This window comes from Opisthocomus hoazin, chromosome 6 (assembly GCF_030867145.1).
Source record: "Opisthocomus hoazin isolate bOpiHoa1 chromosome 6, bOpiHoa1.hap1, whole genome shotgun sequence".
NCBI lineage: Eukaryota > Metazoa > Chordata > Aves > Opisthocomiformes > Opisthocomidae > Opisthocomus > Opisthocomus hoazin.
Window position 1 is genome coordinate 14,046,633 of NC_134419.1, and position 13,916 is coordinate 14,060,548.

At 34.7% G+C, this 13,916-nt stretch overlaps 1 protein-coding gene across 9 annotated transcripts in view; it reads right to left on the reverse strand.

The window, feature by feature from the left end:
• ZZZ3 (zinc finger ZZ-type containing 3) overlaps positions 1–13,916 on the reverse strand; it is a 67,830-nt gene that overhangs the window by 28,084 nt on the left and 25,830 nt on the right. For 8 of the 9 annotated variants that reach the window (XR_012764398.1, XR_012764397.1, XM_075424740.1 and 5 more), the window contains exons 2-3: positions 9,740–9,896; positions 5,821–7,379 (exon numbers count right to left, since the gene is read on the reverse strand). Coding sequence is in view for 7 of the 9 variants with exons in the window: in XM_075424740.1 (XP_075280855.1) it covers positions 5,821–7,328 (1,508 nt within the window). In the remaining 2 variants the exon portion in view is untranslated. Of the gene's footprint in view, positions 1–5,820; positions 7,380–9,739; positions 9,897–13,916 lie in introns of those variants that run through there. The other variant, XM_075424746.1, reaches the window with a different exon arrangement.

Below are 13,916 nucleotides of genomic sequence, written 5' to 3' on the forward strand. Positions count from 1 at the left end.
CACAAACGCAAAAGAAATCAAGCTTTGTTTTCCACAGAATGCATTATTTAAATGAGGACTGCGCTGTGTTTGACAGTGCTGTTCACTAGGATTGTGCTGTGGTTGACAGCACAATAACTATGTTCAGAGAAAGAAAAACAAATTTGACAAAGGTACTTGACATTTAATGGCTCCCAGAGTAAGCCTATTACTGGAGAGTGCAAAGGACATGCAAGTACATGCCCAAAGCATTATCTCTTGCAAATTACCAACTCTACTATTTGGTGTTTATTGAATAGCTCATGTAATTATAAAATATGATTCTATGATGACAAAACTACTCTTAACTAAACTTTAACCTTTAGTCCCACAATAATTTTGCATCACTTAGAACTTTTCCATTGATAAGTATTTATAAATAATTATCTTATAAAACATGATAAAATAATAATACTGGCAATAATGAATTCTCACAATACTTAATATTTTAAGCTGGTGTAAATTATAATGAGGATTTCATTAATAAATGTGTATGGCCATTACACATCCCATGCTTTAAAAACACAATTCTCTGCAAAAACGAACTACAGCTCATGAAAATTCATACCAGAGTTTCTAATTGATTTCCATTATATTTCTACTTTGCAGATTAACTAGTTTCAGCATACAACTTCTACTTGAAATGAGCTTTTTACTTAAAGCAGATTTATTTTGTCGTTACTTACTAAGAAGATACACCAATCTAGCAGACAGTAGAAACTACTCTCTGAAAAAAGTACCAATTTTCTGTATGTTTAAGTTTTACTTTAATAGGTAGTTTAAGAAAAATATCACTCTATGCCACACCACTCTTGTGTGGAACAAAGGATGAATTAAAACACACTGTAATCTAATATATATGGCATATATGCATTTTTTTCGAATGATAACTTCTATTATTCTTCAACACTAAAAATGTATACTTCATAAATTCTTCTATGTTGATGATATATTCTATAAACTAGTCAGAGGTTACATGTTTACAAAATAGTTGCCCTCTTGTAGTATTCTTGACCTCAGTATGGATTAAAACTGCTACTACAAAAAGTAACTTGATTTACTTCAGTTATACCAGTTCCCTTTATTCCTAAAGATGAAAAAAACGTAACAACCAAAGTCTCCTCAGACTAAAACCGTATGTCTCACTGGAAAATGAGGCAAAGGTGTCCTTAAAAATAATATAGGAGGATAATTTATTCCATAGTATTAGCTACAGCCTGCTCTAGGTGACCCTGCTTCAGCAGGGGGGTTGGACTAGCTGACCCACAGAGGTCCCTTCCAACCCCTAATATTCTGTGATTACCTGGCTTATCTGTACATTAAAATAATTCAATGCTATGTGATAAATTTGACCTTAATTCTGAGACATGTATCTGAATATACAGGGATAAATTACAAAACCGATGTAGTATTTTTAGTCTTGCCAAGTCTGTAAGACGACAGACATGGAGATTTTATCTTAAAATATATTAGTGAGAGGTAGTTTAATTTTTAATACTAATTGTCACCCAGTTCAGGAAAAAACATGGTGGAGGTAAAATCAGAAGTTCACCTTAGTGAAAAACACTGCTACAGAATTATGTCCGAGTTACACTTTAAGAAGATTCTGTTTAAGGCCGCTCTCAAATAACTGGTATGGCAAGAAGCACCAGGCCCTATTCTAACGAGACAAGTGCAGTAAGATGAACTTTTACAGAGAAGTGTTTTAATCTGATTCATTAGGCAGAAACATTTGTGACTGATTACAAAACCTGTTACCACAGGAAATGCTTCTTTTCTCTCTCACATTCATATAATATTAAAAGTTCATCCAGAGATATTAACAGTATTACTATGAATTGTCAATTAAACATTAAATCTGATTGTACAATCCTACATGGTCCTCTGTCAGAATCTAAGGGCTCTTCAACAATACAACCCACAGTAGGTAAGAATTCACAAGACTGGGTTTTAAAGAGATGTATTAAAATATTTCATTTTGATCTTCACTTTAAATATCAGTACAGCTATTATGATTTTAAATATTATACAGTAATAAATGAAACAAAAAATACATGAAAATATCTATTTACTGAATAAACGCAAGCTCCTAATTTCTGCAACTGAATGCCTGCAGGCAAGTGCTCATGCATAATTCTTGTATTTCAGCGGGCTTACCTACAGGCCTAAACGGTCCTTACCAAGCTAATGACAATTCAGAGGCTCTTAGAAATACACTGTATAATAGATTATATGCACATGAAAACTCAATTCCTAAATTCCATTTTCATCTAGAAGTCAGAGCGAAGTGTTAAACAAAAATTTTCCTCCATGCAACCTAACACCTGCCAAGCATTGCAAAAGTCCAGAGAGTAAGCAGAGAGGAAGCAGAAAGAAAGAGAAAAGGGTACTGAATGAAACACTGGGCACAGGGGAAAATGTACAGAGAATAAAATATGGCATAAGATCAAAAATTAAAGTAAGCTACTGCACTGCAAGAAAGAATTAAACTATATAAAGATACAGCAAAAAGATATGAGAAACTCCTGAGGAAAGACATATGCGAAACACTAAGCACAGCATAAAAAATTAAGCAGTGTAAAAAGATTTAAATCAACAAGTTCGATTTTGATGAAAATATCCCAAGAGAAAATGCAAAGGTTTCTGAGCTAGAACATATAAGCAAAATTCCCAAATAAGCATCAAACCATATTTTTCTGAGAGGAATCATAATACACAAAATTTCAAATTGTGTAATAACAAAAAAAATAACATTAACAATACTTCACAATTATACAGTCCCCTAGATCAGTCTGTTATCTACATGGATATCTACGCTGGGATAAAATTTCTGTTTAGAGATCCTGGATCTGTCTTTGTAGGAGGGATCTATTTTATTAAAGAGGTTGTGGAACATCCATTATTTCAGCCTTCTCTCTGAAAAACAATATTGCATAATTTGCTTTCTGTGATGATTATTTTTCCTATTGTATCATCCAGTTTTCCCAGAAATATTAATATATGAATGTTATTTAAACACAACAACCTTCAAAAAGCAGTAAAATTAATACAAAAATTCCACACTGTCAATTTAGGTTTTTTTCTTATAGCAAGTATTATCAAGTGCTGTTGAAGGTTTCCGTATATTCATACTTCATCAATGTTACAATGATTTCTTGGAAAGTGAAAATCAGCTGTATGAATGTGTACGTCATCAAGCTATGTAATATAACAAGAAATAAATGTAAGTTTACAGACATATGAAATTGCTTCTACAACACAGGAATAGAGCTTTCTTCCTGCTGTGGAACATGCAAAGAATGACATTAGTGCCTTCTTGGAGAAATCTGCCTCCTCAACCTAGCCAATATGCTAATCTCTCTCTGGATTTGCTTTGAAAAGAGAATATAAACAGAAACCTGAGAAAAAATCATCCATGAAGACAAATTTAATCACAAACTGATGATGGACAGAAAAACAAAAGCTGTGTACCATTTGAAGATCTGATCACCAGAAGACCAGCATACTTTGCTTAGCCAGAAATATCAAAGGCAAAGCAAGTAGCCTTTACCTGACAGCACGGAACCCTGGAATTCTTTGCATCTGACTAATAACAGAAAACATTTCTGCTAAAAATTTTCTTTTTTTTTTTTTTGTTTAAGATTTTAGAAAATAAGCACCAAATGAGATTAAACAAGGGTATAATTAAGACATTATTCAAGAATTCTTAACACATGAATTAGGAGTATCCTCTAACTAGCATGAGGTATTTTTAAAATTTAAAAAAGCATGTAGTACACTGTATTTGATTAACTCTTTAATCTATGAAGTTCCGGATAAAGGACAACCGCACTCAAATATCAAAATATAAACTTAAGTTCTTTAGAAGGATCCTACTGTCATGAGGAACCATCAGAATACTAGAATTATTTTCTTCAAATATCAACAACAACAAAAATAGACTGCCCATAACTTTCCAATTATATCAAAACTTTTTAAAAAGGAAAAAAAATCCAGCTAACATGACCTTCAGTAGAATGCTTCCCTTCCAAAAACTAGATTATTCTTTCTTGATCTAGAAGAGAATTCTAGGTTTTTTTGCCACCAAAAATCAGTAAAATATAAGATAAAAACAACACAAATTTCTTTTGGAATTCTGCATTCAGGCAGCAAGTTAGTAGCAAGATACCAAGTCCTATTTGCAATTTCTAAAGCTCCCCAACAAACTCTCACAAACAGGCTGCCAATCTGAACAACAACTAGTCATCTCTTCCGAGCAATTGTGTATATTCAAAAGCTAACCCTAGGACACTTTCCTGAAATTTTTCAAAAACAATTTAGATCTGTGTTTTATTGTAGGAACAGAAAAATTACCTTTTCTTTTTACAGTATTTACATTCAATGGCAGATTTTGATTTTTAAAATCTGTGCATTTTGGCAATGTTTAATTTGAAAGAATTAAAAATCGAGGCTACATCTAAAAATCTGATATGCTCTTTATCATTCTTTTCCTAATAAATTAAAAAAAATTACTAATGTATCTTTGTACTAACGTAACTAGTAAAGTCATCCTACATACAGATACAAAAACATCCAAAATCTATCAAACACAACAGTACATTTTTCCCATTTATAATTTAGGAAACTGCAATCTTCTGTCTACCAGGAAAAGTGCCCATACACTTTGGGCTGATGGCTGAAGCTGCAGATACTTGATCATTATTCTGAAATCACAGTTTGTCTGAACCATGCTCTAATTCACAGTCTTCTCTGATTAAAATAATTTATTCACAGCCAATATTGAACAAAATTTCATTACAAAAATAATGCAACTCTAAATACCAAAAGCCCCAGTCAAACTTCTGCTGGATTAATCAATCATCTGTGCCTTGTGTCCCATATTCATAATAATTGTGCTGTGATCATTTATAGAAAATACTAGCAGTCGTTTAAGTCTTCATATCAAGCAAACTGAAGATACCTGCATTTGGCCTTTCAGTACTCACAACAAAATGTAGAACATCTACTGAACAGCAAAACACAGAAGCCAAAGCAGCATTACAAGGACTGTGCAATGAACACTGTGGCCCAATCTATCACTCAAAGACAAATTTTCTCCATGTAAACTTTCTTCCCTGAGAAAATTTCCCTTTTGTTTCAAGAATCTCTTTCACAGTTACCACAAGTGTATGATCCCACAGTTCTACTTACAGACATTCAGATGATAAATATAAAAACAAGTTAGTGTGCTTCTCTAATAATAATTAGAGCATGTATATATTTACATGTAATGAACATAAACAGCAATGCAGACATAATTTACTCTGGAGAAAGTTCTCACATTGCTGCATTTGATCAATTTATCTTCCTTAACACAGTAATAAGTCTTTCCCATGGCACTCTGAAAATAGGTATCTAACCTTAAATTCTATTTACAACAGAATGATAATTTCATAAGCTGTATGTTCTGTGCCTACTGGATATGCTAATAAATAAATGAACTTTAATTAAGGGTTGTAATTCCTTTGGTTTTGTTTCCAGCTATTTTTTTAAAGAAAAGAGATAACAGATGTGTTTAAAAAAAAAAATCTGGCTAAAGAATTCATATTGCTAGAAATGTATAAACCACATTGCTGTACCACACTGCATATTAAATAGAGTTTAATTTTGTTTGGGGTAGAAACAAGGAAGAAAAATCAAGACTGAAGAGTATGAAATTATAAAGCGTTTGAATTTTTGTGAAAGTACTTTAAGTATGTATTAATTTATATATTTTTGGTAAGAAACAAAAGCAGAATTCATGGTTACCATAGTTACACATACTCTTTGTTGTGTTTCAATGCCACATGATCTGATTCAAAGTAATACACATCGGGCTCGTCCTCATCATCCTCTGCAGTGTGGACGTTGGCACTCTCTTTGGCAGACGGTACATATCCAGCAACAAGCCTAGCCTCAGAATGTGGCTTTCTTAGTCCGTCACTCCCATGATCTCCCGTATTACAATTTCTCTCTTTTTCATTCTGTTTAATTTCTTCAGACTTTTGGGGAGATCCATTGATATTATTAATACCTACAGGTACACTCTTTTCAGCAGGACTAAGATTATTTTCCTCAACCTGTCCATTTTCTCTACAAGGAGAGTTATTTTTAGTAGGGCTACTTCTAGCAGGGGCAGCCCTTCGTGGTGAAGTTCTCAATGTGTATCTGTGTTCTTGAAGTTCTGACATAGATGTTATTTGAGCCGAAACACAGTCCAGCACTGAAGAATGTGGTTCAGGTTCACCTGAGATTGATGCACTGTCATGAGTATCCGGGTTGCTATTGGTGTTTTCAGCACACTGTTCCTTAGAGGCACTACTATCTCCTACAACATCCACCTCCTCCTCCGAATCCCTTAACAAAGATGACTGGATTTCAGAAAAGGACCCTGTAGCTGGCTCATCTGCCCGATTAGCATGATCCTCAGGCAAGCAGTCATTTATTATTTTGTGGTCCTCTAACTTTACCTGTTCTTGAGAGTTTGTGCAAGGCACATAATGGTCTACAACACTGTCCTCCTTGTTGCTATTAAGCAACAACGAAGAATGGGCAAATGAGTTTCCATTTTCTGCTACTGTTTTCTCCTTGGGCATACAGGAACCAGCACTGCTTTGCTTAGCGTTCCCATCAAGCTGACAGTCATCACAGTTCAGAGAATCTGAGTCTCTCTCACCAACTCCATTGACAGTCTGATAACCTGCAATCTCATCAACTATTGCAGAATTATTAAATCCTTCTGCACAGACATTCACCTTTTTAACTTCCCTTTTGTCACAATCATCCAATATAAGACATCGACAAGCTCGCTTAGTCCCTGTGGAGACTGCATCATTGTCCGACACTAAGCTTTTATGCTCCAATGATTCCTTCTCTGTTTTAGTAGGCAAGTCTTCTTCTGAACTGTTCGGTGCCTCTGAACGTAGACAGCGCTTAATTCTTTTCAAAACTGGTGAAACAGGTTCTGCTTGTTTTTTTTCACAATTTTCCACAGTTTGCTTATCAACATTGTCTTTTTCCGAAGTAGACAGTCCTCTCTTTCTAGGGCTCACCCATGATTCCCGAGCACTCTGCTGTTTCAAATCAGTAGTTCTTCCACCATTACTTCCCTTCTGAGCTTGCACAGATTCTGGCCTCTTCTTCGGTGACCTTGACCGTATTTGAGGATGCGGTGAAACTTCCTCTGGATGAGCAATACTACGGTTTCTTAATGTTCTACCACAAAAGTTTTCATCCAAACCATTTAAACCCACTGTAGATCTTGTAACACGAGTAGATCGAGAAGCCGCCATACTACGGCAAGTCCCTAAAGTATGTTCATCATGATCCACTCATTGGGAAACCTTCAAAAAAATGTAAACAAAACAGAAAAATTATTCAAAGAACACCTACAGACATAGAAAATCTGAAGAATGTATTGTCACAAATGTACCTAATGTAAAACTGAATATGCCTATGCAATGTCCTTCTTTCTGTGGTATTTCCTTAGGGCATTAAAAAAGTTTTCCATCTAAGCTACAAAGTAGCTGACTTGGTATTTGTGGTTGTTCTGGCTTTAGTACTTGTGTGTGAATGCCGTCCATATTTATGCCTTATATAAGGCTGGAATGTTCCAGTTAGGCTCCAGTTACTAAAATACACTATTTTTATGTATTGTACATATGATACCATGTATTGGTGTTATTGTTTAAGTTTCTCTGGTCAAATGAGAGGTATCACAATCACATTCTTAATACCCAGTTTCAAGTTACATGGTTTCACATACTAAGAAGGAAACCATTAAAGTTGTATTTGTCTGCTCACCTGTTGCTTAAAACAAATCACTCAAATAACAGAACAGAATTGCAATTCTAATTTAACAGTGGATTAAAAAAAAAAAAATCAGACCAGTAAAAAACAGTTACACTCACTAATAGTAAAAATTAACTAAAACAAAATGCCTGAATCAGAATCATAATATTACTGAAGTTGGAAAGGACTCTGGGAGGCAATCTCCTGCTCAAAGGAACATCAAGACTAAATTCAGATTTAGTTACACAGGACATTGTGCAGCTGGGTCTTGAAAACTTTCAAGTACAGAAATTCCACAACTTCTTCAGGCAACCTGTTGCAGTGTTTAATTGTGCTCACAGTGAAAACATTTTTTCTTAGACCCAGATGGAGCCCCCCCTATTTTTGCATCATTTATGTAAACAAGAAGCCTCGCTCTATGCTCTCACTAATCTCCTATGAGGTACTGGAAGGCTGTTTCCCAAGCCTTCCCCATTTTTAAACTTTTAATACCGTTGGTGAGCTGAATCATCACCTACTTTGGATTTAAGTAAATTCAGACTCAAAGCTAAGTTTAAAACATCCACTTTGAAAGTGTCCATATTTCAGATTTCAGGGTGAAATGTAGGAGTATTTGACTCGTCCAGTATGAAAATAACATTTTCAGTAGAAATCAGTTCAGTCTTACCCTTCTATTCATTTAGTCTTTAGAAATTCAATGTGTCAAACTGCACATCACCACAAACTTGTCATAATATTCATGATAATGAATAGATTCACATTTGTACGTAATGGTATACCTTCCCTTTTCCATCTACCCAAATTCCAGATTATACAAACCTGTTTAACTGACACATGATGTGAAGACTTAAAATTTTAATATGGAATCAAACCTTTTACATGTTATTTAGAAAGGTTGATAATGACAAATGGAGGAAAACTGTTTCAATACACGTTTTCCACCTTCGGCAAGGGGGGGGGGGGGGGGGGGGGGGCAGATGGTCCTACAGCAGAAAAGAGAGAACAGGACAAGACCAGTACACGTCTTAACCAATACAATTATGTTTGACAATTGACAGCAATTACTATATTGTCTGTCATAATGCAAGTAGTATTTCTTAATGTATTCTAAAAGTATGGCTTGGTATAGCTCCAGATACAACTGTATACGACAGCACATCACACTGTGTAACAAAGAAAAGACAATTACACAGTGGAAGTTTCAACTGTTGTCAAAACTGCATTGTATTTGTGCTGCTACAGTTCTCCTGCTTGTTAGCTCCTCCCACTGCCTCACATGAATGCCTGGAAAGGTGCACTGTTTGCACTCCTGGAAATACAAGTAAAGAACTGCTATCATACTAACTTCCATTCTGTCCTTCTAAAAGTTAATGATGCAGGACAAAGTGTGAGATGTCCACTGAACTCTATCTTAAGAGAAAATATAACTAATATGACAAATAGCAAATGCGCAAAACATAAGCAGTCGAGTTGAAAAGAGAAAAATAACATTTAACTGTGTTGTCTATAATGGTTGTTTATACCTATTTTCCACATGGATAAATTTGCCTGTATATTCTCCCCTTTTACACACAAGCTCAATACCTTTTGAAGAGTGATCTCATTTGGGGTTGAACTCAAACATGAAAAACAGGGTAATTTAGATATTCATTTCACCTAGGTTCTTCAAATTAAGGCTAGCACACATTAAGGATACGTAACTGCCATGTCAAATGGATACCAATAAAATAAATTAAATCAAATTCCAATGTACACTTTGGCGAGTAATTACCGCTGAACTTGACAGACATTAGAAATAATATGTAAGACAGAAATCTTTACGGATTTGCTGGTATGTTACTTTCTAAAGAAATACACCTTACATACCAAGTTAAAAAACTTCTTTACTTAGCACAAAATGTAAAAATCTTACCATTGTAAAACTAGAAGAAATACAAACTTCTGACATTTCATACAGCAGACTCTCACTGCGCCACGTGAATAATATCAATCACCATCGCCGATACCCATGATGTAGTCCAAATGCCTTTTTACTAGTTTATGCCATCACATTAAGAAGATTTTGAAAACTGTTGAGAAGACAAATACATCAATAAAACATTTAAATTAATTAAAAATTAAAAAGACTGCAACATATAAAGAGTAACCGCTTCTGTAAATTTAATTATTGGTTCTTAAAATTTGTGTCCTACATAAAGAACAGTACACTATAATGTAATTGAAAAAGTGAAATGCTAACTTAAGTTTCAAATGTAAAATATCTTTCTTGGTTACTTCTAAGTGATTCACTTTATCACACTAAAGATGTGCAAGCAAATGAATTCACAACAGAGATGTGTTAGGGTGTTCAAACCTCAGAACATATTTGAAGAGACACAAGAAAACAAGTAGTGAAAGATATTACTACAACTAATGAATTATGAAATGTATTGTCAAATATATTTTAAAATTAGATACACAGTGAAAAACAGTTATTTCTGGTATTTACTTTTAATCAGCTGAGCAGAAATCAAAACTTACATTGCTTCCAAATCCCTGAATAACCTTCACCTACACAACAGGAGTGAAATGCTTTCCAGAGTTCACATGAAACCTATTCTTCACCCATGCAAAACAAAGTATACTACCTTGTTTACAGTGGAAGTGAACCAATTTTGATACTGAAAGAAATTAATCTATGCAACCAAAAGCCACACAATGCTTTCAGTTGTCTCCAGAGTTTGGGCATCAATGCCAATGCCCAACAGCTACTACTTGAAAAAAACACACCAGGAACCACATATGAGACCAATGTTGCACTATGGAGGCACCACAGATCACTATAAAATAGTGATTAGTGAATCGTTCCTCTTGTTCTGTTAACCTCATAAAAGTAAACTTATTTTCACACTGACTATTCAAAAACTTCATGATGAGAAACAAAAGCTGACAGCTTTCTCCACATTTTTCTTTCTACGCAGTTGTCATATTTAGATTATATACATCCAAAGCCTTTTAAATTGTCATCTTTACTTTCAACCTACTTATGATTTCATAGTGGTAAGAGCAGAAAACTAATTTCCCATTAAGTTGACAATTCAAAATTCAAACTGAGCCAAATAAGAGAAGAGAGTACTTATGTCTAGTCACAGTGAAATTTAATAATGAAAGATATTTCTACAATGATGCTACATGAAGTACCATAAATTCTATTACATGGATATCTAAATCAAATTAGATTCCCATTATTCACTGGAATTTCTTAATTTAACAAACAGTAGAGAACTGTCATAATAAAAGACAAATAAAGAACGGAAAAACAAGCAGGCAAGGAAAAACACTTGGAAAAGCAAGAGATAAATGACTAAAAGGAATGAGCAAAAAGGAGCAGTTGCTACTTAGCCATACCAGGAATGGAAGAAGAAACAGTGAGAGATGAACTCCATGAAGAGCTCCAATATCAAGTGACTTCAGCCTGTGTCCCCCTGCTCCCTCCCTGTCAAGTTTCTTCTGTATTTAAGATTCTGGTATGCTCTCAGATACTTAAACCTATACTGTTGGGCTTTCCTATAGATCCCTTTAATTGACAGGAAAGACATACACGTAGATACCAAAAGTAAAGCAAGGTTTCGACAGATACCTGCAAAAACTTAACAATATACCCCAACGTAAATCCCATACCTCTGTAACTTTGGTGAAATACAAAATACAGAAAAAAGCCTGAAACAAAATATAGTGAGTCAGTCAGAAAGACGTCTAATCTCAAAATTTTAACTACTTTACCAGTCCTTAAGTAAAAATTATTTGCATAGTTCTTTCAGGAACAGCTGAAATAGTAATGTCTGTCTTTCATCAGATTTGTACACTTTATCTCCTCTAATTTTCTTTCCCCTAAAACGACCCTATTTTACTCACAGCAGGAAAGACATAGTCCCTGCTGTGCCCAGTTGCCTTTGGGGAGAGCAACAGAATTATAGAAACAGCAAGAACAACGTGTAAACATCATAAGAGGAGAAGCCGAGGTGGGAAACATACAAGTTTTAACTAGTCAGGGTTTTTTGTTTAGTATACACCGAAATGTCTACACCTTAATTACTGCTTAAAAACTAGAAAACAACATTCACAATAGCTTACTAAGGAACAACTAAACAACTTCTCCCAGAAGTTTCCTTGAAAAAATAATCTTGAAATAGACTATTATTTCTCTACATCTCATAACCAGAATGACTTTTTTCACCTAGAACAACCACATCTTCCATGGCAGACAAATTCAACAGAAGAGTAACGTTTTGGGCATCACTCATTTTAGAAGATATTTATGAGCTGAAATGAGGAGTGCAAGGGAAACTAAACACAGTTTTCGGTCTAAGCCATTCTTCAGGGAACCACATCTACACTTCAGAAAGAGAATATTGGAATAAAGAGTCAAAGTCTAAAGAGAAAGAATCAGCTAAGAAACAACATGGCCTGGTATGAAAAGCCCACTAGAAATTACGAAGTTATAGGTAGAAGTAGAATGTAATGCAGACAAAGACAAAGCTTTGAAGTAAGAACGGGACTCTGAACTTGTCTTTTGGGAGGAAGGACCTGTGTAAGTAGTCAGCAAACAAGTGTTGATGCTGAAACCTTATAGGGAATGGTCATACATTAATCAGTATGGAACTTCTTCAGAGTGAAACTGAAGTTCGACTGCTTACAGAAATTTTCAATACATCCTACATACAATCAAGAATCTGATGACAGCACAGAACGGAGTTCCAGGGTATGCATTTTAGCACCCTTACAGTGTTACATAGCTTTAGGCAGACTCTACTGATATCCATCATAATCATATAATTACACTAGAATTTTTATTTAACTTAACCAGAAACCTATTTAGTAAAGCTAGTGAATGTTGAACTGTGTGTGTGCAAACCTCTAGTACAGAGGGAACAAATTTACATAGAGAAGGAAATCGACAAAGACGGCAAAATGAGGAAACTCCTTCCTAAATACGCAGAATAACGAATTTCTTCACCGGGTTAAGCCAGTACTGGGTATCTGGGAAACAAGCAGATTGTTTAAAGGAACCCCAAGAATTAAGAAACAGATACGTGGTTAAACATATGTTCAATGTCACTCTAAGCTAGAAAAGAAACAGTAGAGAGGTCAATACATGAATGTACTGGGTGTTATCACTGTATAGGACCTGAAAGCAGCAAAGCAACGAAAGCCTCTACACTATGATTGTGTGATGGTACTTTTTATACATATGGTACTTATGACGGATATACTAACATTACCTACAACATTAAACAAAAAAAAAAAAAAAAATCAGGGGGGAGACTCTTGCAACATGAAAACTCCTCCAATAGTTATTTGATGTCACTATTTTATGAAAATGGACAATAGCTACAGCCTTCCACAACAATTCAACCCTAGAAAGTAATTTGTTCATCTCATCTAGAGTATAATGAATCATCATCTTATATGAAGAGAAATTATCTGTTGTCTTCCCATTCTTTTGAGTTTCATCTAATAATCAGTTTCCATTCACGCTCAATAATAGTGCGTGGTGATAAAGATTGAAACTTTTTCCAGTGTTCAGATATTGCAGCTGCGGACACCCGACAGCAGCACTCTCTAGTTCCATACTGCAGTAAATCCCAAAATTACTTCCGAAACAATATCTGTTATTGGTGTAGTTACCATTTACAAGAGCAAATGTGACACACACTTAATTGCACTCTCCCTATTTTCTTTCTGCTCTAGATCTGTGGGACCTTCCCTGCCTCTGGCTGAAAGGAATACTGCAGAATGTTTTATTTTGGTCATAAAACTCTGATCATGCTTATTTCTGTCCTCAGAACTTATGAGTCCTTAATGTACATTCCTTTTTTAAAACATTGTATTTTATTCTTTTAAAAATGTGTGTCAGATTATACATTATCTTTTTCAAACTGTAACACTTCAAAAGAAACATGACTTTTACACACATCTTACTAATATCTAAAAGCAGAACATTTTCTGGGAAAGAAAACAAATCTGTATCAATGACCATAATATGGTGTGACTTGAGAGTATAAGACTGCGCAGAATAAGACAATGTACACTCAATTATTCTATATTTC